General features: G+C 44.7%; 1 protein-coding gene across 4 annotated transcripts in view; it reads left to right on the top strand.

The window, feature by feature from the left end:
* CREBBP (CREB binding protein) overlaps window positions 1–23,661 on the top strand; it is a 121,725-nt gene that overhangs the window by 60,756 nt on the left and 37,308 nt on the right. For 3 of the 4 annotated variants that reach the window (XM_032397760.1, XM_032397759.1, XM_032397758.1), the window contains 6 exons: window positions 10,704–10,944; window positions 12,262–12,375; window positions 20,016–20,258; window positions 21,709–21,811; window positions 22,132–22,278; window positions 23,380–23,497. In XM_032397760.1, coding sequence (XP_032253651.1) covers window positions 10,704–10,944; window positions 12,262–12,375; window positions 20,016–20,258; window positions 21,709–21,811; window positions 22,132–22,278; window positions 23,380–23,497 — 966 coding nt within the window. The remainder of the gene's footprint in view (window positions 1–10,703; window positions 10,945–12,261; window positions 12,376–20,015; window positions 20,259–21,708; window positions 21,812–22,131; window positions 22,279–23,379; window positions 23,498–23,661) is intronic. The other variant, XM_032397761.1, reaches the window with a different exon arrangement.

Raw genomic sequence — 23,661 nt, 5'->3', positions numbered from 1 at the left:
TTTGTTTTGGCAATACATATCAGCCTAAGCACAAAATAGGATACCTTGCAAATACCAGGAAACTATAAATTGAGAAAAATGAACAACGTCCCTTGACATCAGGCATGAGCATAAGGATTGCAAGTACTCAGTCGGGGTCATTTGACTTTCTTTCCAGGGTCTGATTAGTACAGGCCTTTCTTCAGCCACCCCTTCTAGGTAGCAGCTCACATTATCTCCAGGGACACTCTGCTCTCACGCTTCCTGCCGAGTAGAGAGCTGGTAGGAAGGCTCTGTGGCTCTGAGGCTGGGCTGCGTCCCCACTGACTGCTAATGTTAGGACGGGCGCCTTCCTGTCAGCAAGTGCGACCGAAGTTTACCAGGCATTTCTGAGGAGTGAGGTGACCCTTCGAAGACCTCTGTAGAGAGCACGCTCGGTCTGGATGCTTGCACAGGGGTCAGCACCGTCTGCCACTGCATCTGAAGTGCCACAAGCCGATTTTCCCTCCCTTTCCATGGCCGCCTGAAACGGCCCCGAGGCTCATGTCACCAGACACCAATTTGTCACATGAGGAATTTGCCAAATTATCAGATACTTACTGTGATAAGTATTCCTGAAGAATGTGTTCGTGTGTATTGATGATATTCAAGAAGGATGTTTCGTAAAACTTTTTGGTAAATTGGTAATTCTCATGATCTGGTCATTTGGTGAATGGGCCTGATGTTGAGACCCTTGGTCTGGTTGGCCTGTCACGTTGGCCATTGGAATAGATCCAGCACATTCTACCTTTTAGGGTTTATTTGTGCAGAAGCAGGTAACCACTCGCCCCTCCTTGGCAGACTGACTCCAGTTTGAAAGGAGTGACCTTGAGGCTGGGAGAGAATGGGGGGGTGTGTCCAGTTGTTAGTCCCACACCTTTGCCGCCACTGTGCCCCCCCACCGACCCCCCGGTCTATCATGTTTTTTCCTTGATGTAACCGTTTGTTTTCTGTTCTAAAATAATTTCTTATTTGGAAGATTATTTAAAAATTCTTGTCCAGCTTGCTCATTTTAAGTTATTGTCTTATGAGATTTAAATCTTAAATTGTAAGGTAACCTTATTTCTTAAAATCAATAAACACCAAGCAAAAAGAAGAGAACACAAGAAACATTATTCGGTCTATCTAAACAGCTATGTTCTTTTCCTTACCAGTTGATCTTTATCATCTCAAAGGTGATTATTGCCTCTTCCTAGTTTGATAGCTGTGTGCACTTAATGAGCATTTTCTTTATTTTATGACTCCAAAGCTTTGCGTACCCAGCTGTTCTAGGGTCCTTCTGGGGGAATCAGAACAAGCTCATATTGCAGAGCAATTCTGTGTCCCACCTGGTGTTTGCTTTGGTGTCATTTTCTGACTTGAAGTGGAGGCTGGGGAGAAGTCAAGTTTCCAGGTGGGCCAGGGGAAGGATGCTAGAGGAGTGTGGGTCTGAACCCCACTGGAGATGTGGAAGGTTTGGGCCAGGTTAATCTGAAGGGCCATTTCCAGGAATCCCAGCCTCATGTGGATGGGAGGCAGGAGTTGGGTAGAGAGAGGAAGGGCTTCTACCACCTCTGCCCCGCCTCCATCCACCCCTCCCCCAGTCCTACCCCCTGTCCTACCTTGGTCAGTTCCTGCTGTATACTGTTCGCACTAGTCTTTGCAGATATGATAGCCTTTTCTTGGATGCTTAATGTAAAATAACTTTTTTCTAGGAAGAATGCCAGGATAAATTTTATTGTATGTGCGCTTTATGCACATCTGTGATTATATCCTTAGGATAGAATACAGGGCATATATAGAAATGGGTTTGGTGCTACTTATTCAGACCTGTGTAACAATAGCAATTCTAATAAAAGTACATATTAGTATACCAGAATATTAAAGGCTTGCTTTTCCAGGTTGTTTGATGGATAAGGGTATGAACAAAGATTAAGTTATGACAAGTGATACATGCAAAGAGCATGTGTCCAAATCTAGCAAAGACTGGAGTGGGGTGAGCAGGCTATAGGCCCTGCAGCTGCTGGGTCAGTGAGCTGTGTTCACCTGCTGTTACTCATGGCTCAGAATGTTCACATACAGGGTAGAATCGTGATGGAGCCATTGTGACTCTTGCACCATGCTAACCTCGTGATTAGGAATTACCTGTGAGCTCATTTGAGTCCCAGAAATGGGTATTACGTATATTTTAAGGATAATATTTTGATGGATACCATTATATTGCCTTCGACAAAAAGCTACGTACCGGGCGCCTGGGTGGCTCAGTTGGTTAAGCGACTGCCTTCAGCTCAGGTCATGATCCTGGAGTCCCAGGATCGAGTCCCGCATCGGGCTCCCTGCTCAGCAGGGAGTCTGCTTCTCCCTCTGACCCTCTCCCCTCTCGTGCTCTCTCTCCCATTCTCTCTCTCAAATAAATAAATAAAATCTTTTAAAAAAAAAAAAAAAAAAAAAGCTATGTACCATGTGTCCAGTATTAAACAGTGCTCCCGTGGCTAGGGTTGTCACTCTGTCCTTTGATGGGAGAAAATGGTGTTTCATTATATTGATTTGCATTTCTTTGATTACTAATGAGAATTAAAGTACTTAGATTTGGAGACATGCTTTTTTTTTTTTTTTTTTAAGATTTTATTTATTTATTTTAGAGTGAGAGCTCAAACGGGTAGGGGCAGAGGGAGGGAATCTTAAGCAGACTCCACATGGAGCCTGACGAGGGGCTTGATCCCAGGACACTGAGATCATGATCAAGAGTTGGATGCTTAACCGACTGAGCCACCCAGGCGCCCTTAGAGACATGCGTTTCTTTCCTGAGTGGCTTAGTTCTTGTCTTCTGCCAGTTTTTCTGTTAGATTCAAAGCAAGGTGCTTAGCCCTCAGTCAAGGTAGGCTGCAGAGAGCTTAAGGGTGCGGCTCAGCTGCTAGATCACCCACTCCACTAGCACCGCCAAGCATTGCCCTCTGAGTACGGGGCACCCCTCTGGGCCCCAGTTACTTTGTTGTACCTCGGATTGGCCCCAAGTTAGTTCCTTCCTTGGTGATTGGGTATTAAATGAGCTGCTGCTTGTTGGGCACTGAACACAGCCTGCACAAAGAACTTGAGAAATACAGACTGGCCAAGAGGAGAAGAAATTACACCCACGTGATTATTTGCTTTGTCTTGTGTGTTTCAGATATCTTTTCCTAGTTTGCTGATTGCCTTTGCATTTGTTCCAGCAGTTTTGGTCATGGAGAAAATGTAACTTCTTCTGTCCTATGGCCTTTGGCACTTGCCCTTTCTAGACTGGTCTGCACTGCGTCAGAATCACCTGTGTGCCTTTTTTCTTTTCAGGGTTTTGTTTTCTTCTCACTATGAAAGTACATACATGTTCATTTTGGAAAATCTGGGGAAAAGTTTAACACTTAAAACAATAAAGCACCCCCCTGTGGAACATTAACAAATAGAAATGCTCCTAGCTCTGCGTCAGCTCTGTGAATCCTAGTCTGGGAGGAGGGAATGGGGAATCAGTTTGAAGGGGTTTTACTGGGGATTGGTTAGGAACCACTGCTTTGGGTTTTATTTGTTTTTGTTTTTGTTGTTTTATGAAGGCCTTTACCACCTTTGCATTACAAAATATTCATCTTAACTACCTTCTGGGACCTTTACAGTTTTAAGATGCACATTAATTCTTAAGTGTTTTCTATTGATTCCTCTGATTTCTTTTTTCTCCAAAGTAGAATGTTTTCTGGTTCTAAAAATAGTAGATGCTTGTTGTAAAACATTCAGACAATACATGGTTATAAGCAGGATCTCACCCCTGCCTAGGGGTAGCTACCAGATCATTGTAACAAGGTTTTTTTAAAGAACAGGTGCAGATATATAAAGTTAATAAGGAAAAACTGAATGATTTCATGGTATTATTTTTTAACTTCCTTTTTTAGCTTAACATGTTATTATAGACTGCTTTTGTGAAAGCATAAAGGTCTGCGTTATTATTATTGTTACCCTCACGTAACAGTCATTTTATTACATCTCAGTTTTGGGGGCCAGACTTGGCTGGGCTGTTCTTTTCCACCTGGCTTTTTGACTAGGGTCACTTGAGGTCTGCCTTATTTTTCATGGCTGCATATTATTTCACTAGGTCTGTAGCCAAGAATTAGTCCACGTTTTGTAGGATTTAGGGGTATTCTGGTTTTCAGTAACTTAATAACTTAAGGTATGATGCCTGTCTTTGCACGGACATTCTAGCACGCTAGCCCAGTCTCTTACTCCCTAATAATAAGTTGTAAGAAGTGGAGCTACTAGATGAAAAAAATGCACATTTTTCTTTTTGATACATGTGGCGTTCCAAAGTTAAACCAAATTGCATTATCACCAGAGCACCTGAGAATTCTCTACACCCTCATCAATACCAGTTATTATTATATTATTTTGGTCAGATTGATAGATGGAAAATGCCTTTTTATTTTCATTTCTTTTTTCTTTTTTCTTTTTTTTTTTTTTTTTTGGTGGTTAGTGAGATAGATCTCTTAAAGAATTATTTATTTATTCATTTGAGAGAGAGAGAGAGACAGCACAAGCAGGGGGAGAGGCAGAGGGAGAGGGAGAAGCAGGCTCCCCGCTGAGCCGGAAGCCTGATGTGGGGCTCGATCCCAGGACCTGGAGATCATGACCTGAGCCGAAAGCAGATGCCCAACCATCTGAGCCACGCAGGCGCCCCATGAGATAGAGCTTTTTTTTTTTTTTTTTTTTAAGCCATTTTATTAAGATATAACGCATACCGTACAATTCCTGCCTTTAAAGTACATGATTCAGTGGTTGTTTATATTGTGCAACCATCACCACAATCAATTTTAAAGATTTATTTATTTATTTTAGAGAGAGCAACAGAGAGCACAAGTGGGAGAGACAGAGGGAGAGAGAATCCTCAAGCAGACTCTACACTGAGCAGAGCCCGATGAGGGGCTTGATCCCAGGACCCTGAGATCATGACCTGAGCCAAAACCAAGTCAGACTCAACTGACTGAGTCACCAGGCGTCCCTCACTACAGTCAGTTTTAGAACAGTCTATTACCCTGGAAAGAAACCCTGTACCATTTGCAGTTACTCCCCATTTTCTGTGAACCCCCAGCCAGAAGCAACCAGTAATGTATTTTCTACCCCTGTGAAATGACCTCCTCTGGACATTTCAAAGAAATGGTATTTTACAGTGTGTGCTCTTTTGTGATGTCTGTTTTAACTGAGCATAATGTTTTCAGAGTTCCTGATGCAGCATGTGTTTAGTGCTTCCTTTTCATGGCTGAATAGTAGTCCATTGTGGATGTATCATGTTCTGTTTTCCATTCATCCCTTAATGGGCATCTGGGTTATTTCCGCTTTTTGGCCGTTATGAATAATGCTGCTACAGACATTTGTGTGAACATAGTTTTCACTTCTTTTGAGTAGATACTTAGGAGGGGAATTGCTGGGTCTTATGGTGACTCTCGGTTTAACCTTTTGGGGAGCGGCCAAACTGTTCTCCAAAGTGGCTGCTCCATTTGATGTTGGTGTAGCTTTCCACATGCTCGTCAACACGTGCTGTGCCTGTTGTTGTTGTTGTTAATTGTGGCCGTCCTGGTGGGGGTGACGCAGCGTCTCATTGTGGTTCTCATTTGTGTTTCCCTGATGGCTAATGGTGTTAAGCAGCTTTTCGTGTATTTATTGACCATTTGTGTGTCTTTTTGGGGGAAACATTCAGATATTTTGCCCATTTTTTATTTTTTAAAGATTTTATTTATTTGACAGAGAAAGACACAGCAAGAGAGGCAACACAAGCAGGGGGAGTGGGAGAGGGAGAAGCAGGTTTCCCGCCGAACAGGGAGCCCAATGCGGGGCTCGATCCCAGGACCCTGGGATCATGACCTGAGCCAAAGACAGGCGCTTAACGACTGAGCCACCCAGGTGCCTCTATTTTGCCCATTTTTTAATTAGGTATTTGTCTTTTTATCATTGAGTTGTAAGAGTTCTTTGTATGTTTTAGATGCAAGTGCCTATCACATCTGTGATTTGCAAATATTTTCTCCCATTCTTTGGGTTATCTCTCACTTTCTCAGTGGTGTCCTTTGAAGCAAACAGGTTTTAATTTTAATGAGGTCCAGCTTCTCTTTGTTGTTGCTGTTGTTCGTGCTTTTGGTGACATATCTAAGAACTCATTGCTTAGTCCAAGGGTCATGAAAATTTACTCCTGTGATTTTTCTGAGAGTTCCACAGTTTCAGTGCCCACTGTTAGGTGCTGGGTTTGTTCTGAGTTACTGTTTGGGTATGGCATGAGCAAGGAGTCCACATTCGTGCTTCTGCGGGTGAGTGCCCAGCCCTTCCCTCTTCACCACCAGTAGTTGGGAAGACTCTTCTTCCCTCCGTTGAGTGGTTCTGTCACTGAGGCATGGAACGTGTTTTATGTTTGTCATATCCTTGTATTTCCTTTGTTGAGGTGTCTGCACATTTCCCCCACATACTTTTTAGTGGAGTAGTGGTGGTTTTTGTTTTTTTGTTTTCTTTTTCCTCTTAAGAGCTCTTTATATGATAATAAATGCCACAGCCTTCCTGGAAAACAGACATTTCAGGAGCTTAAAAAATGGTCCTATTGGGGTGCCTGGGTGGATCAGTCATTAAGCATCTGGCTTCAGCTCAGGTCATGATCTCAGGGTCCTGGGATCGAGCCCCATGTTGGGCGCCCTGCTCAGCGGGGTGTCTGCTTCTCCCTCTGCTGTTACCCCACTCATGCGTGCTCTCTCTCTCTCTGAAATAAATAAAATCTTTTTAAAAAATGGCCCTTTTGGGGTGCCTGGGTGGCTCAGTCGTTGGGTGTCTGCCTTCGGCTCAGGTCATGATCTCAGGGTCCTGGGATCACTGTCTCTCTCTCACTCTGTCAAATAAAGAATATCTTTAAAAAAAAATTGGCCCTATATTTTTACTATTTCTACTTCTCAAAAACAACCATTTTTTCCTCAAGTCTTTTTATCTTTTATTTATTTATGTATTTATTTATTTTTAAAGATTTTATTTATCTATTTGACACAGAGACAGCGAGAGCGGGAACACAAGCAGGGGGAGTGGGAGAGGGAGAAACAGGCTTCCCTCTGAGCAGGGAGCCCGATGTGGGGCTCGAACCCAGGACCCTGGGATCATGACCTGAGCCGAAGGCAGACGCTTAACAACTGAGCCACCCAGGTGCCCCCAAAAATAAATAAAATCTTTAAAAAAATAAAAAGTCTTTATTTTTTAGTACTTTTATCAACTTTAATCTATGTTTCTTCATTTTTTTTACTTTTTTATTGTTACGTTTATCACCATACATTACATCATTAGTTTTTTATGTTTATTCATTTTAATTCATCTGGAATTTATATTTAAGGTGACATAGGGATCATGTATTGCTGCTACCACCCTCCAATTTGAGCTACCACCTTATGACACACCAATTTCATATATACATGTGTCTTTTTCCAGACATAGAAATAAAGAAATCTATAGCTTTATAGTTTTGGTATCTGGCAAAATAGGTTCCCCCTTTATTCTTACTGTTTTTTAGAATTTTCTTGGCTATTGAATAAAATGTATACATTTCTTTTGGGCAAATTTACAACATGGCAGGGGTTTTTTTGTTTTGTTTTGTTTAAAGGGAAGTTCTTGTCTGAGCATTTTTCCTCCATTCTCAGGCCTACCTGGGCAGTGAAGCACTGAGCAGGGAAGTTGGTAGCATCTGAAGGGTGTTTCTTTCCTTTTTTTTCTTTCTTTTTTTTTTTTTTTTTTTAAGGTTTTACTTACTTGACAGACTCAGAGAGGGAACACAAGCAGGGGGAGTGGGAGAGGGAGAAGCAGGCTTCCCACGAAGCAGGGAGCCCGATGCGGGGCTCGATCCCAGGACCCTGGGATCATGACCTGAGCCAAAGGCAGACGCTTAGCGACTGAACCACCCAGGCGCCCCTGAAGGGTGTTTCTGACGGATTTCAGGACACTTGCAGTTCATGTAACTCCTTCGTCTCATCAGATCTCAGTCTGAGAGTGGAGGCATTTGACTCTGCCCTGCATTTGTCAGCACCTTGCTAAGTGGACTAGCCCCATTCAGGTCTACAGAGTCATCGGGAGGGCCAGACACAGGCACCGGAGGCGTGTCTTCTGTTCCATTTTGCCCGAGACTTATGTCTACGACATGTAGAGCTCATCAAGCATCTCCTGATAAACATGTGCCATAGACTTTCCAACTGTGCTCTTTTGACATGTTGAGCTTCCAAAATGTGGTCAGTATAATTGAAAAAATGCTATTAAGAACATCCCAAATGAGAATCAGTGTATTAATTTTTAGTAACCTAAAAGCATTCTATTTATAATTTAATCGTAAGTTTAGGGTTTCACCTTACTTTTATATGATTTATATTTTTGTATGTAGCATTTCTGTATCTTAAGAAATAGGACAACTGGCGTGGTCTCTTCAGTAAGTCAGCATCATGCAAAAATAAAGGGGGAGGAAGCAATAGATGAGCCTTAAAAACAACCACCAAATGTGGGGCATGGGCCTTAATTGGGTCCTGTTTCTGCAAACCAACTTTAAAAGACACTTTTTGGACAACTAGAGAAATTTGCATATGGACTAAGTATTAATGAATATTAAGGAATTGTTCACTTTGTTAGGTGTGTTAGTAATGGTATCCTTTCCTGTTTACTTTCCTGTATATTTGATATTTTTGTAAATGCAACAGAGAGAAGCCTGAGCAAGGGTCCTCTTCCATTTCTCCATTTCTATTGATTTCTTACTGGACTTTCTATCGGGAATAACCCGATCGAGGAGGAGACTTTGAATATCGGTAGTGAATGCTGCTGGGGGCATAGTCAAAGGCTGCTTGTGAAAGCTATATTTTAAGTTGCAAGAAAAGGGGGGCGGGGATTGTAGTTTATGTTCAGCAATGGGAGATTGGATAAATGAATGTATAGTCATATGCTCATTACAAATCATGCTGTCATATTGTATGAAACAACTTAATGGGGGCGCCTGGGTGGCTCAGTCGTTAAGCGTCTGCCTTCGGCTCAGGTCATGGTTGGGATTCAGCCACACATCAGGTCCATGCTCCGCGGGAAGCCTGCTTCTCCCTCTCCCACTTCCCTGCTTGTGTTCCCTTTCTCGCTGTGTCTGTCTCTGTCAAAAAAATAAATAAAATCTTAAAAAAAGAAAAAAAAAGAAACAATCTGGGACAGAGCCTGGACTTAAATACCAAGTCATGTGTGTCTGTGAGTGAGTGATAGAAGACTATTGATTATGGTTCATACATACTCATGTACGTAGAAGAGAAGAGTGCAAGAAGTAAAACCTATCAGCACTTTAAGAGTGGACTCCTGGATGTTGGGATTTCAGGTGTTAATTATTTCCTTCATAGCTCTGTTGATTTTCAGATGTTCTGCAGCATGCATATAGTACTTTTACACTGGGGAAAATTTACATAAGGAAGGAGAGGTTCTCTTTTCCTTGGTGTTATGTGCTTCTCCAGTCAGCAGCTAGGACTTTGCTTTTGCTTTGGACCCTAGTTAGGCTTTCAGGAGCTGTGCTCCTGAGGAAGCCTTGCGGCTTTTCTACATACTTATTTTCTGAGTTCTCATAAAGATAGAACCAAAACAAAATTCTGTAACTTTTTGAAAATGAGCTTTGATTCGTTAAGAAATATTTGTATAGGTTTTTTTTTTTCTCTCATAATTGCAGGTAGATAGTTTTGATGCTTAATATGAAAAGTCAGAGAGGTGGCGTACTTTGGGGGAGGCAGTGAGTGCTGTGAGGTGGAGCTGGGAGCTGTGGAGTCAGAGCCTGAGAGAAGGTTAGAAACCCCTGCACTGTGGACTGTGTCCTTGCACATCAGGAATGTCACATGCCTCTCACTTTGTAAGTTTCTTTGGTAAGTTTTCTGAAGGATGTTGGCAGTCTGTAAAGAATAAGAAGACTCCACAGATCACCTTTCCCATTCTCTTTGCAGTTGGGAGGTGTGGTCGGCCTTGCTTGTTAGTTTGAAAGGATGAAAGCAATTAAACTCTATATCCGTACTTTAGCAGATCATCAACTACTTCTTGAAAAAATTGTCAGATACCTGAGTTGAAATTTGAATAGGCACAGCATTTCCTGAGCATTAACAGCTGTACGGAAGGGTTGTCTTAAGGGTGTGTGTCATATAATTCTTTGAGGAGAGGTCAGAAGTGAAGCAAGAACTGTCCTGGTCACAAGATAGTGAAATCCGCTCTGCATGTGGCTCCAGGTTCTCTGATGCACTGGGTATTTGCAATGGGTTGTGATTGGTCAAGCCTCGACAGTCTTTTTAATTAGGTTGAACCATGAAATTGCCAGCGTGTGGCCATTGGGCCTAACCGAAACGAATTTCGTATGGTTCAAGCTAAGACAGCCCACAGCCGCTCCTGCACTTATGTATATTGTAGAATAAGCTGGGTTTGGTTATGACAGTTCAAGAGTAAGCGTCATTTTCTTGCTCCGAGATCCTCACACACGAGTGAATTTTAACCAGCCTTCTGAGTTGGTTTATTTCTGTGCTTCTGGATCTTCCTTAAAATTGCTGTTGAATTAAAGAGAACCACACCAGCTGCCTTCTCTCTGTGGCCAATATTGCCCATCAGCTTTAACGTTAACCTGAAAAATAATGAATGTGAATTGGACCTCTGAAAGCTTATTAAAATATTTTTATTAATTTGTTTTATTTTAGTCTCAGATGCAAACTTCAGTGGGAATTGTCCCCACACAGGCGATCGCAGCGGGCCCCACTGCAGATCCTGAGAAACGCAAACTGATACAGCAGCAGCTGGTTCTACTGCTTCATGCTCATAAGTGTCAGAGACGAGAACAAGCGAACGGAGAGGTTCGGGCCTGCTCTCTCCCACACTGTCGAACCATGAAAAATGTTTTGAATCACATGACACATTGTCAGGCTGGGAAAGCCTGTCAAGGTAAGTGCCGTTTTCTGAAATCCTGGTGGCCTGGCTTAGGATGAAATGTGTCCGGTATTCTTCGGGAGCTCTCTTGTTAGTAAGGTTCCTGCAACCTCCGCCTCCACACACCAACCAGGCACAGGCCACTGGCACGCTTACCTGCTCAGGAGAACGGTGGTTTGGTTTCCTAATACTCTGTGAGCTTCTACTGGATGAGGCTGTGCCCTGCCTTTGTTCTCTTCCTCTTTCCTCTGTCACGGAAGACATTTGTCACTTCTTGAGCACTGTCTTTATCATAAATGTCTAGAGCACGGTTTTGTTTTGGGTAGGATGGCACAGGCGCGTGTGCGCGCAGCCCTCCCTGAACCTAGAGCATCTGTCTTGCAGCTGTTTCGTGTGTTCTGACTGCCGGGGGCCCCTGCCTTGCTCCTCCACCCTTTCATCTTGAGGCCGTTCAGGATACCAGCGACGTTGTCCTGGGCCACGATCCGTGACATGGGGAGCCGTGTGCACCGTATCATCCCTGTCACCTCCTTCCTTCTCCTTGAGAAGGGGGTGAATCCTTTCCCCTCTTCTCTGGCAGACACCTCAGGTCTACAGAAGAAAGTGTTTCTTACTAACAACTATACTTTGATCTTTATCCTCCTCCTTTCTCTTCTTACTTATGCTCCTAGACCTTGGGGAGAATCTCTCCCTGACCTCCCTCTCTCTCCCTTTGTGACATTTGTGAGTCCCCAGCATAACCGTGATCCTGATGGAGAAGCAGAAGAGGGTCATGCTAGACCTTTAGAAAGAAATCACAGTGCCTCAGTATGGAGTGAAAATGAAGACTCAGAGTAACCGCTAGGTTTAGTCACCCTCTCATGTACTTAGAAAAGTGCCCGGCGTCCCCTTTAGAATCTCCCCAGACTTCTCATTTGCTTCTCTGTATGTATTTCTTGAACTATGGTGTTGAGATGGTTTCATCCTTCAACATAATGTTTTTATTTTCAGTAGTGACATGACATAATTATTATTTGTCCTAACTTTCATTACAGTTGTTCAGTATTTCAAGTCAGATAGTTTTTGTTATGTTTTGTTTTTGTTTTGTGGGCCAAACCTTAATCACCATCATCCATGACATTGCTTCTGTGGGAAATTTGTGTTTAGAATTCTCAACAGTCGACTTACAAACGTTTTGGAAAACATCCTGTTTGTAAGTTGAGGACTGCCTGTACTGTGTATGGTTACACGTGTTACCATTTTCTTATGGAATCTGGCATTATAATTTAGGTGTAATTGAAAGTGTGACGATCTGGATAGAAAAATAACATCTCGTTGTTTTTCTGGTCATAGTTGCCCATTGTGCATCTTCACGACAAATCATCTCTCATTGGAAGAACTGCACACGACATGACTGTCCTGTTTGCCTCCCTTTGAAAAATGCCAGTGACAAGCGAAACCAACAAAGTAAGTGAGCATTGGGGGTAGAGAAGCTCGGAGGTGAGAACAGCTACTTGGAAAGAGAGTGTGGGAGAGGAGGTAGGAAGCAGGGCAGCGATCTCGAGCCCAGAGGCTAGCAGTGAGCAGAGACACGGAGATGGAGCTGCACCGAGACACCAGGGGGAAGCTGAGCTTAGCAAGAGATGGATTCTCAGTGTGCACAGGACCACTTTGGGATCTCGTCCCCACCCCTGCACACACACACACCAGAATTGGCAGCAGCGGAGCAGAGCAAAGGAGGAGGGTCGCTGTGACTGCAGAGCGGACGTGACGAGGCTTCCTTTGTCTTGACAGACACTCAGTATCTGAGGATTGAATGTCGCGTCACTATAACGGCAGTGACTTCCAAGGGGGCGGGGAAGTAGAGGGGACACTTACTTTGGGAATTGAAACGCCTTATCCTAAAGTAAGTTTGGCGAGGGCTGTGCTATGGAAGTGTCAGGCAGGCAGGGTCAGTATAAAATGCCACATGTAGACACTTGGGAGGTTTGCCCTCCTCCATGCAGAGGCGGTTCCCAGACCTGTTTGTGTAACTAACGATTTATTCAGCACAGATTGAGAGTGTTTGCCCGAGGACTGGCCACATCCTGACCATTCCCATCGTTCCGTTGTCTTTCGAGCCATCTGTGTAGCCCCTAGCTGGTCAGCGGAGCCAAGGCCCCTGCTCAGGAGGTCTGAGTGTGGCTCCCTGGGGGATCCCTGCCCTCGTGGGCATCAGAGCAGTGAAAGGATGAGCATCTCTTCCAGTTTTAAGTCCTTTCCTGTCACTTCAGGGGTAAAACTGTGGTCTTGGTGTGTGTCCCTCAGTTGGGACAGATAGGACGTGCCCTCCGGTGTCGTGTGACCCCTCTGGCTGGAGCTGCTCCCTGCGACCTCCAGCACCACACAGTCTTGCTCATCTTCCTCCATCTTGTCTGGGCCATCTTGTTTGTGGTTGCGTGTTCATTGCTCTCATCCTTCTTGATCATCTGCCTCGAGACCCCACGGCTGCCTGGAAGGCCCGTGCAGCTGTCTCTCTGTTCGTTTCCTTGGGGCCCGGGGCACGGCGGAAAGCACGCTGTTCCTGAGAGTGCTGGGGTGCTGCACCAGTGACTCCGGGGGTGTCCCTCCCGAGTGGGCAGCCGCTTGTGGGTCCGTCGTCGTCCCTCCCTGCAGAAGGACTCACACTGCGTTTCCTTTGAAAAGGCACTTTCCTAAATCAGTTTAATTTTTCTTTGACCACAATTGGAATTAATACATTTTTCCAGGACCTCTCTTACATGAAGTGAAGTTCTAGGAATCTAGGTCTTTCAGAACCATGTATTTGGGAGAGTAGTTCTGTTGGGATAAGCCTGTTTTTCCTCACAGTTAGTGTAAAACTATTTTTTTTTTAACTAGTATATTGTGGTGGTTACATTTTCTTGTGTTTTAGGACGTGTTTCAGTAACAGGCTTTTTACGTGCAAAAATATTCATTCCATGAATAATAAGTTAGGATTATATTCTGAACTTCTCATTTGGGGGTGTGGCTTTTCTGGGACCTTTTGTTTTTAGTATGTGTTGCCATGACAGTGTTAAACTTTGGTGATTTCTCTTTTTAAGAAACACTTATGTGGTTTTTGTTTTAAAAAAGAAAAGAAATATATGTGGGTTTATTTTTTTTTTTTCCTCAACATCCTTATAACTGCCTGAATGTTGTGACAGTTGATCCAATGCGTGCTCTGAAGTGGTAAACCACAGTGTTTCCACTAGTCATAATGTAAGGTGTCACCAGGGTGATTTTATAACGTCAAGTCACCGGGAATATTTAGATTAACTTTATACCAGGTTCTGGTAACTTTTTTGTAAAATAAATGAAAGCACTTATGTAAGAAATGGTTAAATACTCTTCAAATTAGGTTTCGGCCCTGAGTGTGCTCTTCTGGCTGTCTCTCGCTCTGTGGTTTTCTGAGGGCAGGAGGTTGATGTGGTGAGTGAGAACGTTCCAGCAGTGTGCTTCTATAAGCGTCTACTCTTCCTCCTCTCCTGAAGCAGACTGTGATGGTGGTGTGTGCCCACGGGGGTTCGGCAGCAGGGAGAAAGTGTGGGTCCAGCCCTCCGACAGCTTCAAGTCAGGGGCCAGAGTCAGAAGATGTACACAGCAGCAAGGTGACAGTCGTGCCCCAGGAAGGAACGAGCTGGAGGCGAGTCCTAGGGGAGGACCTGGAAGACCCGTGTGTGCTGGAGGCCGGGGCCTGATGGAACCCCATTCCAGTACAGTAATGATGGAAGGACACTGCACACAGTACAGTGTCTGCACAACCAGCATGGAGTCAAGTTCCTGTGCAAGCGAGGGGATTCGGGGAGGGAGGGAGTGTTTGTGGCGAGAGGTTGGGGCCCCTGGGGTTGCTGGGAGACTCCCGGTGCCTGCCGAGGCCGTGCTTTTCTGGCAGGTTTCCTGCAAGTGCTCACACCCTCCATGGCCTCACTTCCTCCGTGGATGTCTCTGCTGAGAGACCCTACTGGCATCATCTGTGGAACTAAGCCACTCCGTTGGTTACCTTTCTGGCCTGTGTTGAGATTTTGTTCGATGTTTCTTTGTTTTCTTTGTTTTTTCTCTTTTTAAAGATTTTTATTTATTTATTTGACAGAGAGAGAGACAGCTAGAGAGGGAACACAAGCAAGGGTAGTGGGAGAGGGAGAAGCAGGCTTCCCGCGGAGCAGGGAGCCCGATGCGGGGCTTGATCCCAGGACCCTAGGATCATGACCTGAGCCGAAGCCGGACGCTTAACGACTGAGCCACCCAGGCACCCATTTCTTTGTTTTCTTGAGATTGTGTTATCACTGATCTTGAGCTATCCCTCCCTTAGAGAGATAATCAGATTTTATTGAATAGTTAGGACTTTCCAAGGTATACACTTAATGTCAGTTCTGGCATCTGACTTCCAGAAAATTCCAGTGTGCAGGGCTGTGTGGACACAAGACCTAATTCCCTATGTGAACCCCTGTTGCCTCATCAATGGGGTTCTTGCTACCAGGCTACACAGGCAGAAATGCAGAAAGTCAAGCCCCATCTCAGAAGTCCTAGTATGCACAGTAACAGCTGAGATGCACAGCCCTGGAGGATGCCTTGAAGGGCTGTGTGTTTGTCCCAAGCTCTTGAGACGTTTCGAGTCACTCTGGGGAAATCATGGGTTTCCCAGCTCAGAATCCCACAAGAACTGTCAAAATCAGTGCCGCGGGATCAGCCTCCTCCTGAGACCAAACGCAGTCAGTGCCCACAGCCATCTTAGATGCGGGCTGAGCCCCGCAGCATGACGATGGGGAGTGTCTGAGTCAGTAGTCCTCTGGTCCGGCACTTGAATACCTCCATGGGCTTGACCCTCACTACCTGGTCTGGCTGTCTATTCCGATTTTAAGCACCTGTGATTGTGAAGTGCCTTCCTTCATGACGTGAGTCCAGATCTACCTCCTTAGAGCTTCTGCTCATGGAGCAGCCTGCTCCGGGGCTCAGTAAGGGTTTGTTGAACAGGTCCTTGTTCCACCCGAGAGCCCTTCAGAGACTCTCAGATGCCTCTTCTGACAGCCTGTGCCTGGGATGTGGAGCAAAGGTTGCAGTGGAACTTGAATGGCTGTAGGGGTGGAGCTGTAGGCTTGTCTGCCCCTAATTTAAGTATCCAGCAGTCAGTGGTGATGTATTTCATCAAAGTAGCTTTTGCCTTGCTCTTCTGGGTCCCACAGTGTTGCCCCTCCTGAGTCGTTTGGCTTCTGAAGAAAACCTGTTGCACGCTTGTGTGTTCTCGCTCAGTGGTGGCTGTGCTGGAGGTCCAGCCCTGGGGCTTAGGTGTTCTTTCTTGTCTGCCCTGCACCGTGCACAGGAAGATGCTGGAGGGGCACTGGGCCGCCTCCGTTGGTAGAACATGTGACTCTTGAAATTGGGTTTGTGAGTTCGAGCCCCATGTTGGGTGTAGAGATGGCTTGTAAAAAAAAAACCAAAGAGGATGCTGGAAAGGAAGGCCGTCATGGTGCACGCAGCACCTGGGAGGCACAGAGGTGTGGGGGCCACTCTGCAGAGACGTCTGCAGGTCTGAGTTAATTCCAGCATGACTTTTTTCAGTAGAAATCGGTGACTACTTAATAGCTGCTTTGCCTGCTTCGTGGTGAATCTCCCACTGCGCTGACAAAGCTTTGAAATTTAGTTTGTCCATTTTCATTGGATTTTCACCTCGAGTCCAGTTTTACTGAGAACGTCTGGGGACTTGAATTTTCGCAATGTGCTCTGGACGCGGGACCTGTTAGTGGAGCAGTCTCCATTCTCTCAGTGGAAGGACATGAAAAGTGGCAGGTGGGTCCTGAAAAGAGCCCACTAGAAAACTTGGCCTTTTATTTCCTAGGTCACGGGCTCCCGATTTAGCTGCAGCAGGGGGGTGGTGAGGCGGTGGAGACGTTGGGGGTATCTTGAAGATGTGCTGCTGGTGGGAATGCCACTGACCCGGAGGGAGGAGAGCCACACTGATGGATTGAGACACTGTGTGAGGGGACAGAGACTGGGTACGAAATAGAGCATTAAGCTCTAAGAAAGGAAAGAAGATGTAAAACTGGGAAAAAGAACAAGAAGTTTTGACATTTAAAGAGGTAAATGTCGATAATGTTTAAAACTGAGGAATGCAGAAGGCCTTGTTCTCAGTGATGCCAGATAAATGAGCGTTGCTGCCTTTAGCACTTCTTGATTTTGTTCAACCCCAAGGCCTGCGGTGCTGCATGCCCGGAGGGCCCTGGGAAGGCCGGTCGCTCTGCCACCTGCCACAGCTCCCTGAACTCCGCGGGGGCTTTCCAGGGCTGGGTGCTCGGCACCGTGCTCGGCCTGCAGACTGGAGCCCTTGCTGGTCCTGCCTTCAGGGAGTATACAGGGATGATGGGATGAGTGTGGTTTTCTCCTTCCAGGGTCCGGAGCCGCTGTGACTTAGGGGATTATTAGGTTAATGCGTTCTCTCTCCCAGCCGCCCCAGTGCCCCGAGTGCAGACTTTGTGCTCCCATCCTGGAACCTCTCGGAGCGCCCCACACAGTCCGCATGCACTCCACCTGTGGACTGAGTGAGTGAGCGTGTGAGGTGGAAAAGGCCCAGAGAGAAGCAGAGGCCCAGTAGGCATTGTAGGAATGGCAGGAGGCCTTATTGCCACCCAGGAGATGAGGAAAACTTGTAGGAGACATGGTAGTGTCTTGGGCCCGCAGAACAGAGTTTAAACAGAGTTTCCTTTTACCTGATGACTCCTCTTTCAACCAGTCATCACTCCTATAGTAAACGTCTGCATTCCCTTACCCTGAGGTATTTGTGTCACCCAAAACTAGCATTTGTCATTTGGACTCAAATTGGACCATGCTTAAATGTCAGAGACCTTTTTTACTTTTTTGTGCTTTGTTTTCCGTGCCTCTGAATTGTTAGGATTGTCAAATACCAAATGCTTACTTGTCTCCTGGTGGATAATGTGTTGTTTTGTTATTTTAATAAAAAAACACCATAATTTTTATATGTAGGAATTAAATGCTTTTAACACAAATACAAATACAGTGACCGTGTCAGCAGCTTCCATGGAGGCTCTGGCTTCCCCATAAATGGCCTTTGGCTTGGGAGTGGCATTCACCCTAAGGTGGGTCATTTTGATGGAAAGGATGGCATTTGGGGCTGGGTGGATGAAAGTGGAATATAGTAGGAAAAGTTGTTATTTCTTCACCCTGAAAGAGAAGGCTACCTAGACACTTTCTTTCTTTAAATTCCTCTCCACAGTTCATCACTGTGTGTAGCAAATGTAGTCTGGGTCTCTTCTTTCTTAAACCCCAGTAGGTGATAGAAAAATAAACCATCCTACCATTATTGCTTTCTTTTTAACATCAGAGTGTTGTGTTGTGTTTTGTTTTTTAAGTAGGCTCCATGCCCAGTGTGGAGCCCAGTGCAGGCCTTGAACTCACGACCCTGAGATCAAGACCTGAGCTGAGATTCAAGATTCTGACGCTCAACCGACTGAGCAACCAGGCACCCCTAACATCAGAGTTCTTTTAGAAAATCTGGCCTGTCAGTTTTAGGAATATGGTGGGCACATGTTGAAAGTTTAGGTTGGGGAGGGGGGAGTATTAACTATTAGAGAAAATACTTTTAAAGATATACATGATTTAAGCTACACGCTTGTCATAAAGGGTAGCTTGGGAATTGCTTTTCATTTATAATAATGAGGTGCTTGGTGTGTGTAATTGTGTCTAATGAGCGTTAATGAGTTTGAGATCTGAATATCCTTATTAGAAAAGTTAATAGTATGGAATGTGTAATTACCAAGATTTTTTTTTTTACACCTTTAGCTTTAATTAAAATACTCTGATAAGTATGTGAGTTGTTTATGTTATAGTTGCATGGTTGAATGTGAGAATATTATCGTTACACGTAATTGTCGGAATATGAAAGGAAAGCTTTGTGATAGTGCTTAATGTGTCAAAGATCATATGTTATAGTATCAGTTTTATAAGCTACTGTTCATAACATGACTCTAAAATTTGGGGAAGTTGGAAAGAAGGGAAATCTTAAGAATAAGAATAAATAGTAGGACATAAAGCTTTTGCCTTATGGTACGTGCTCACCAAATGAGGACATTCGGATGGTTGGACAGAGGGATGGATTGAACTTGAAGTGACCAAGGAGATGCAGATTTGGGGTCATCTCTGTTAAGTTTGAAGTCCTTGGGAATGGGGTTCTTTATGTTGCTCCAGATTTTCCTTCGGTCTTTTGGGATTGGCCCCGGTAGATGGTGGAGTACCAGGAGGGAGTGCCCTGCAAGCCATCAGTAGGCCGGGTAGTGGGCGTGGATGGCTTCGTGAGGCTGTGCCAGTTCTTGAATCTCAGTGGTACTGAGGTGACGCCTGGATAAATGAAAATCCATGCAGAATCTCCAAGCCTCGTTCCATCCATTAATTTTAGCTAGATCAGTCAGTCAGGTACAGTATTTCTTGAGCAGCTTTAGATAGCCAGACGGCTTAGCATGGGGCCTTCCTGCATAGGAAACTGTAGGAAAGAAAGGTTTGGTGTTAATGCCATTGTACATATAAGTTTTGAGGAATTGAAATTTTGTCATTAGAAAGATTAAAGTCCTAGACTTATTAATTAATAAGTAACAAAACTGACCAACTAGGTGTCACCTCTGCCCCTTCTTTAATCCTCTCTACCTGTGCAGATGAGCAGTGAAGGACCCCAGGGAAAGTGGCAGCCAAAGGGGGGCCCCTTTAGTTCATGTCAGTGATGGCAGTTGCTCCCCCAAATCAGAACACTTTCTGTTGTCACGTGTGTGCCACTCCCCTGAAACAGAGTTGAGTCTCTAGATTTCATACATAATTTTCATTAACTGATTTTGTGATCTGTTGGTTGTAAGATCAAAGCTTGAATTTCCTTCAGGTTTTTGCTCTTCAAGCGCTGCTGTGCAGAATAGGTGACTAGCTCAGGCCCCTTTTCTCTGCGCAGCTCCGTTCTTAGTAGCCTTGTTCTGTTGCCTTATGACATATGTAGATAGTTTGCTGATGAAATTGTACTGGCTTCTCAGTAGCTTGTCAATCATTTGTGGGCTTCTCCCTTTTACTTAACTTTCTCGTTTGTCTGTTTGTTGTTTTAGCCATCCTGGGGTCTCCAGCTAGTGGGATTCAGAACACAATTGGTTCTGTTGGCACAGGCCAGCAGAATGCCGCGTCTTTAAGTAACCCAAATCCCATAGACCCCAGCTCCATGCAGCGTGCGTACGCTGCTCTTGGACTCCCCTACCTGAACCAGCCCCAGACGCAGCTGCAGCCTCAGGTTCCCGGCCAGCAACCAGCACAGCCTCAGACTCACCAGCAGATGAGGACTCTCAACCCCCTGGGTAGGTGAAGGAACGCTTGAGAACTTGTTTGTCCAATGCAGCAGTGGGAATGACAAGTCTTTCTGGAACCCAAGGCGGTTTACCATTACTGTTTTTACTTTAAATTCAAATTAATATATGTATAAATTATGATGAAGATAACTTTTAAGTGCTTGAAGTAAAGAACTTCCAGGAAAAGGCTACCGTGTCCGTTCAAGGAAGATGTTACAGGTTTGAGAAGAGAAGCATTTATAAAGGAACCAACATGAGATCGCTATGCCGCTCCTGTCTGGACAGTTTTCAGAAGGGGCATTTCACATGACTCAGAATGTGGAATCTCACAAGTTAGAATTATGACTGTCCCACTTGTAGACCACTGCTCTGCTGGAGAACTCGTAGGTGGCCCGCCACTTCCTGGCATGTCTTGGTCACGGGCTAAGCCACAGCTGCAGGCGAGCAGCCCAGACAGGAGCGGCCTAGCAAGGAGTCTCCGCACATGCCTCCTCCCTCAGCCTTGTCCCAGGCACGGGCTTCCTGCTCTCATCTGAGCTCGTCATTAGCCAGAGTTTGCTCATTCGCTCACACATCTCCATAGTTTCTGCCATCTCTGCATATTGTGTTTTTAACGTTTTTCTTTTAAATTGACACAGTGCTCTTAAAGTGAGCCAAGCAGGCAGTCAAGTGAAGTCAAGGTTGTTGTGCTAGTTTGGTTGTTTTCCTAATAAAGTACGTATTTTAACCTTAAAAATGACCCTTTTAAGATTGACGAATTAAGAACATCTCATTCATTGCTTTTTGGACAAAACCGCCCTAATGTGTATCTAACTTCTAGTGGCCTTGCAACTGGGTTGGAGCCCTCAGACCTGAGTGGACTCTTACTCCTGTTTGAGGGTATAATTTGGGACAAGACTGTTAACCTCTCTGAGTCTCAGCTTTTTCTTACTTTAAAATGAATATTCTACCCCTGAAACAAATAATACATAATATGTTAATTTAAAATTTTTTTAAAAAAATTAAAAATAAAAAATAAAATGAATACACAGATATTTTCACTTGCAAGTAATTTCTATGATTTTATTTTCTGATATGAAAAGAAAAGGTGACACAAATCTTTGTGACGGGTCAGTTTAGTTGTTTAGGGCATGATATTTAATGAAGCCAGAAAAGAAGTCTGAAGCTTACAAGCAGATCATTTGTCCTTTTTTGCACAGCCACAGAGTCCACTTACGATACCAGATAGCCTCCACAGAAATGCTTGATTTTGGTTACAAAATACAGTGAGAAGGAGTCTTACAACTGAATTTGTACAAGTTGATTACAATTATTGAAAATATAGCTTGCAGAGTTCCTGCCATGGTGGCTGTTATTATAACTGCTAAGAATCACTTATGTGGTGACTTGTTTACGTTATCAGTACTTTGAAGTGTATATTATAATTTAGGACTTGGTTGATTTCTTTCTGTCTTTAAAGGAAATAACCCAATGAACATTCCAGCAGGAGGAATAACAACAGATCAGCAACCACCAAACTTGATTTCAGAATCAGCTCTTCCAACTTCCCTTGGGGCCACAAAGTAAGACCCGTGTTTGAATCAGCTCCTATCTGAGTGATGGTCGCACATGAAAGTGGGTTGGGAATCACGAAACTGTGATAGTTTCTTAAATGTGTGACAGCGAAGATGGTATGGAGGGGGGTGCTTTTTAAAAATTATTATTATTATTATTATTATTATAACTATAGAGCAGATAATAAACACAGTTTCGGTTTTGTTGTATATACGTCACTTGGCTGTCCTGAGTTTTTAAAAGTCAAGTGTGGTTGAAAAACCTCATTAAATGAAGCGCATTTGCATCACTTCGGTAGGTGTAATGAGTATTCTTGTTCTTCCCCTAGCCCACTGATGAATGATGGCTCGAGCCCTGCAAACATTGGGACCCTCAGCACTATACCTACAGCGGCCCCTCCTTCCAGCACCGGCGTTCGGAAAGGGTGGCACGAACACGTCACTCAGGACCTACGGAGCCATCTAGTGCATAAACTGTACGTGGCTGCCTCACCTTTATTCACATATGCTGGAAACATTTTGTGGCTGACAGCAGTGTGACAGTTTTGTAGTTTCACTGATGTCTGATTTAATTCCTGAGTGGTCCCCTGGGTCTCAGGTGACAGTGCCCTAGCAGCTGAAGAGGGTCACACGCTTGTTCAGGGAGCCACAGCCACTGCTGGCAGGCCAGAGAATCCCAGTTGGGGGGTAGTGTCAGAGCGTCCATGGCTCTGCCCTGCAGGGGATATGAACTGTCATCCATGCCACAGAGGTCAGTATTTCTAGTGTGGCCAGACCTCCTGTCCTCTGAGCTCTGACATGCAGCAGGGAGCTGGTGTTAGCTCAAAAGCTTTGCCTTGTTTTATAGCTGAAGATTATAATCGTGGAGGCCCCTGAGAGCTGGGGGAATTTGGGCCTGGTGAATACAGAGGGCAGGATAGCACCACATATAGTATGTTAACAGACAGGAAGTAAATAGTTAACTTTTTCGAGCTACTAGGTTAAATTGAAGGGGAAATTAGATGAGCTTAATTCCCCTGGAGTGTTTTTTTCCTTCATCTTTTTAATTGAAAACTATTTATGATAAATAGTTTAAAGATTAGGAGTTCCAGGGGCACCTGGATGGCTCAGTCAGTTAAGTGTCCAACGCCTGATTTTGGCTCAGGTCATGGTCTCAGGGTCAAGGGATCGAGCCCTGCATCGAGCCCGATGCTCAGTGGGGAGCCTGCTTAAGATTCTCTCCCTCTGCCTCTCCCCCCCCAGCTCACACCCTCTCTCTCTTTCTCAAATAAATAAATATTAAAAAATTAGGAGTTTGAAATTGTATTATTCTTGAGATGACCTAGCACATTCTATAAATAGCAAAATATTGGTGTGTTTGACGTATAGATAAATTGACAGGTCAGTATTGTTTCCAGAAAGTGATTTCATTTGTGTGTTCGCATACTGGGCAAGAGAGATTTGGCATTTCTCTCAGCAGTATGTTGCCCCCCATAAGTAGATGGTCTCATTTCTCTCTCTCCATGTCATCATGTATAAACTAGCAAGACACTGATGGTGTCTCAAAAGTCTGTTGACAGAACATTTTGTCCTTGCAGCGTCCAAGCCATCTTTCCAACCCCTGACCCGGCAGCCCTGAAGGATCGCCGCATGGAGAACCTGGTGGCCTACGCTAAGAAAGTGGAGGGGGATATGTATGAGTCTGCCAACAGCCGGGTAGGTTGCCATCCGTGTTCCAGCCGCACGACACCCACAGTCGAAAGAACGGCATCTCTCTGGAAATGGGGAAATCTGTCAGTCAGGTAGACTCATCACCTTGAGGACACTAACCAGAGAGACGTCCCAGATAAGACAGCAGACCCCTGCACAGCTCTCTTGGT

The sequence above is a fragment of the Phoca vitulina genome, unplaced genomic scaffold (genome assembly GCF_004348235.1).
Source record: "Phoca vitulina isolate PV1807 unplaced genomic scaffold, GSC_HSeal_1.0 scaffold102, whole genome shotgun sequence".
NCBI classification, from domain to species: Eukaryota; Metazoa; Chordata; class Mammalia; order Carnivora; family Phocidae; genus Phoca; species Phoca vitulina.
Note: the sequence above shows the minus strand (reverse complement) of the source record. Positions and strands in the feature narration are given on the sequence as shown.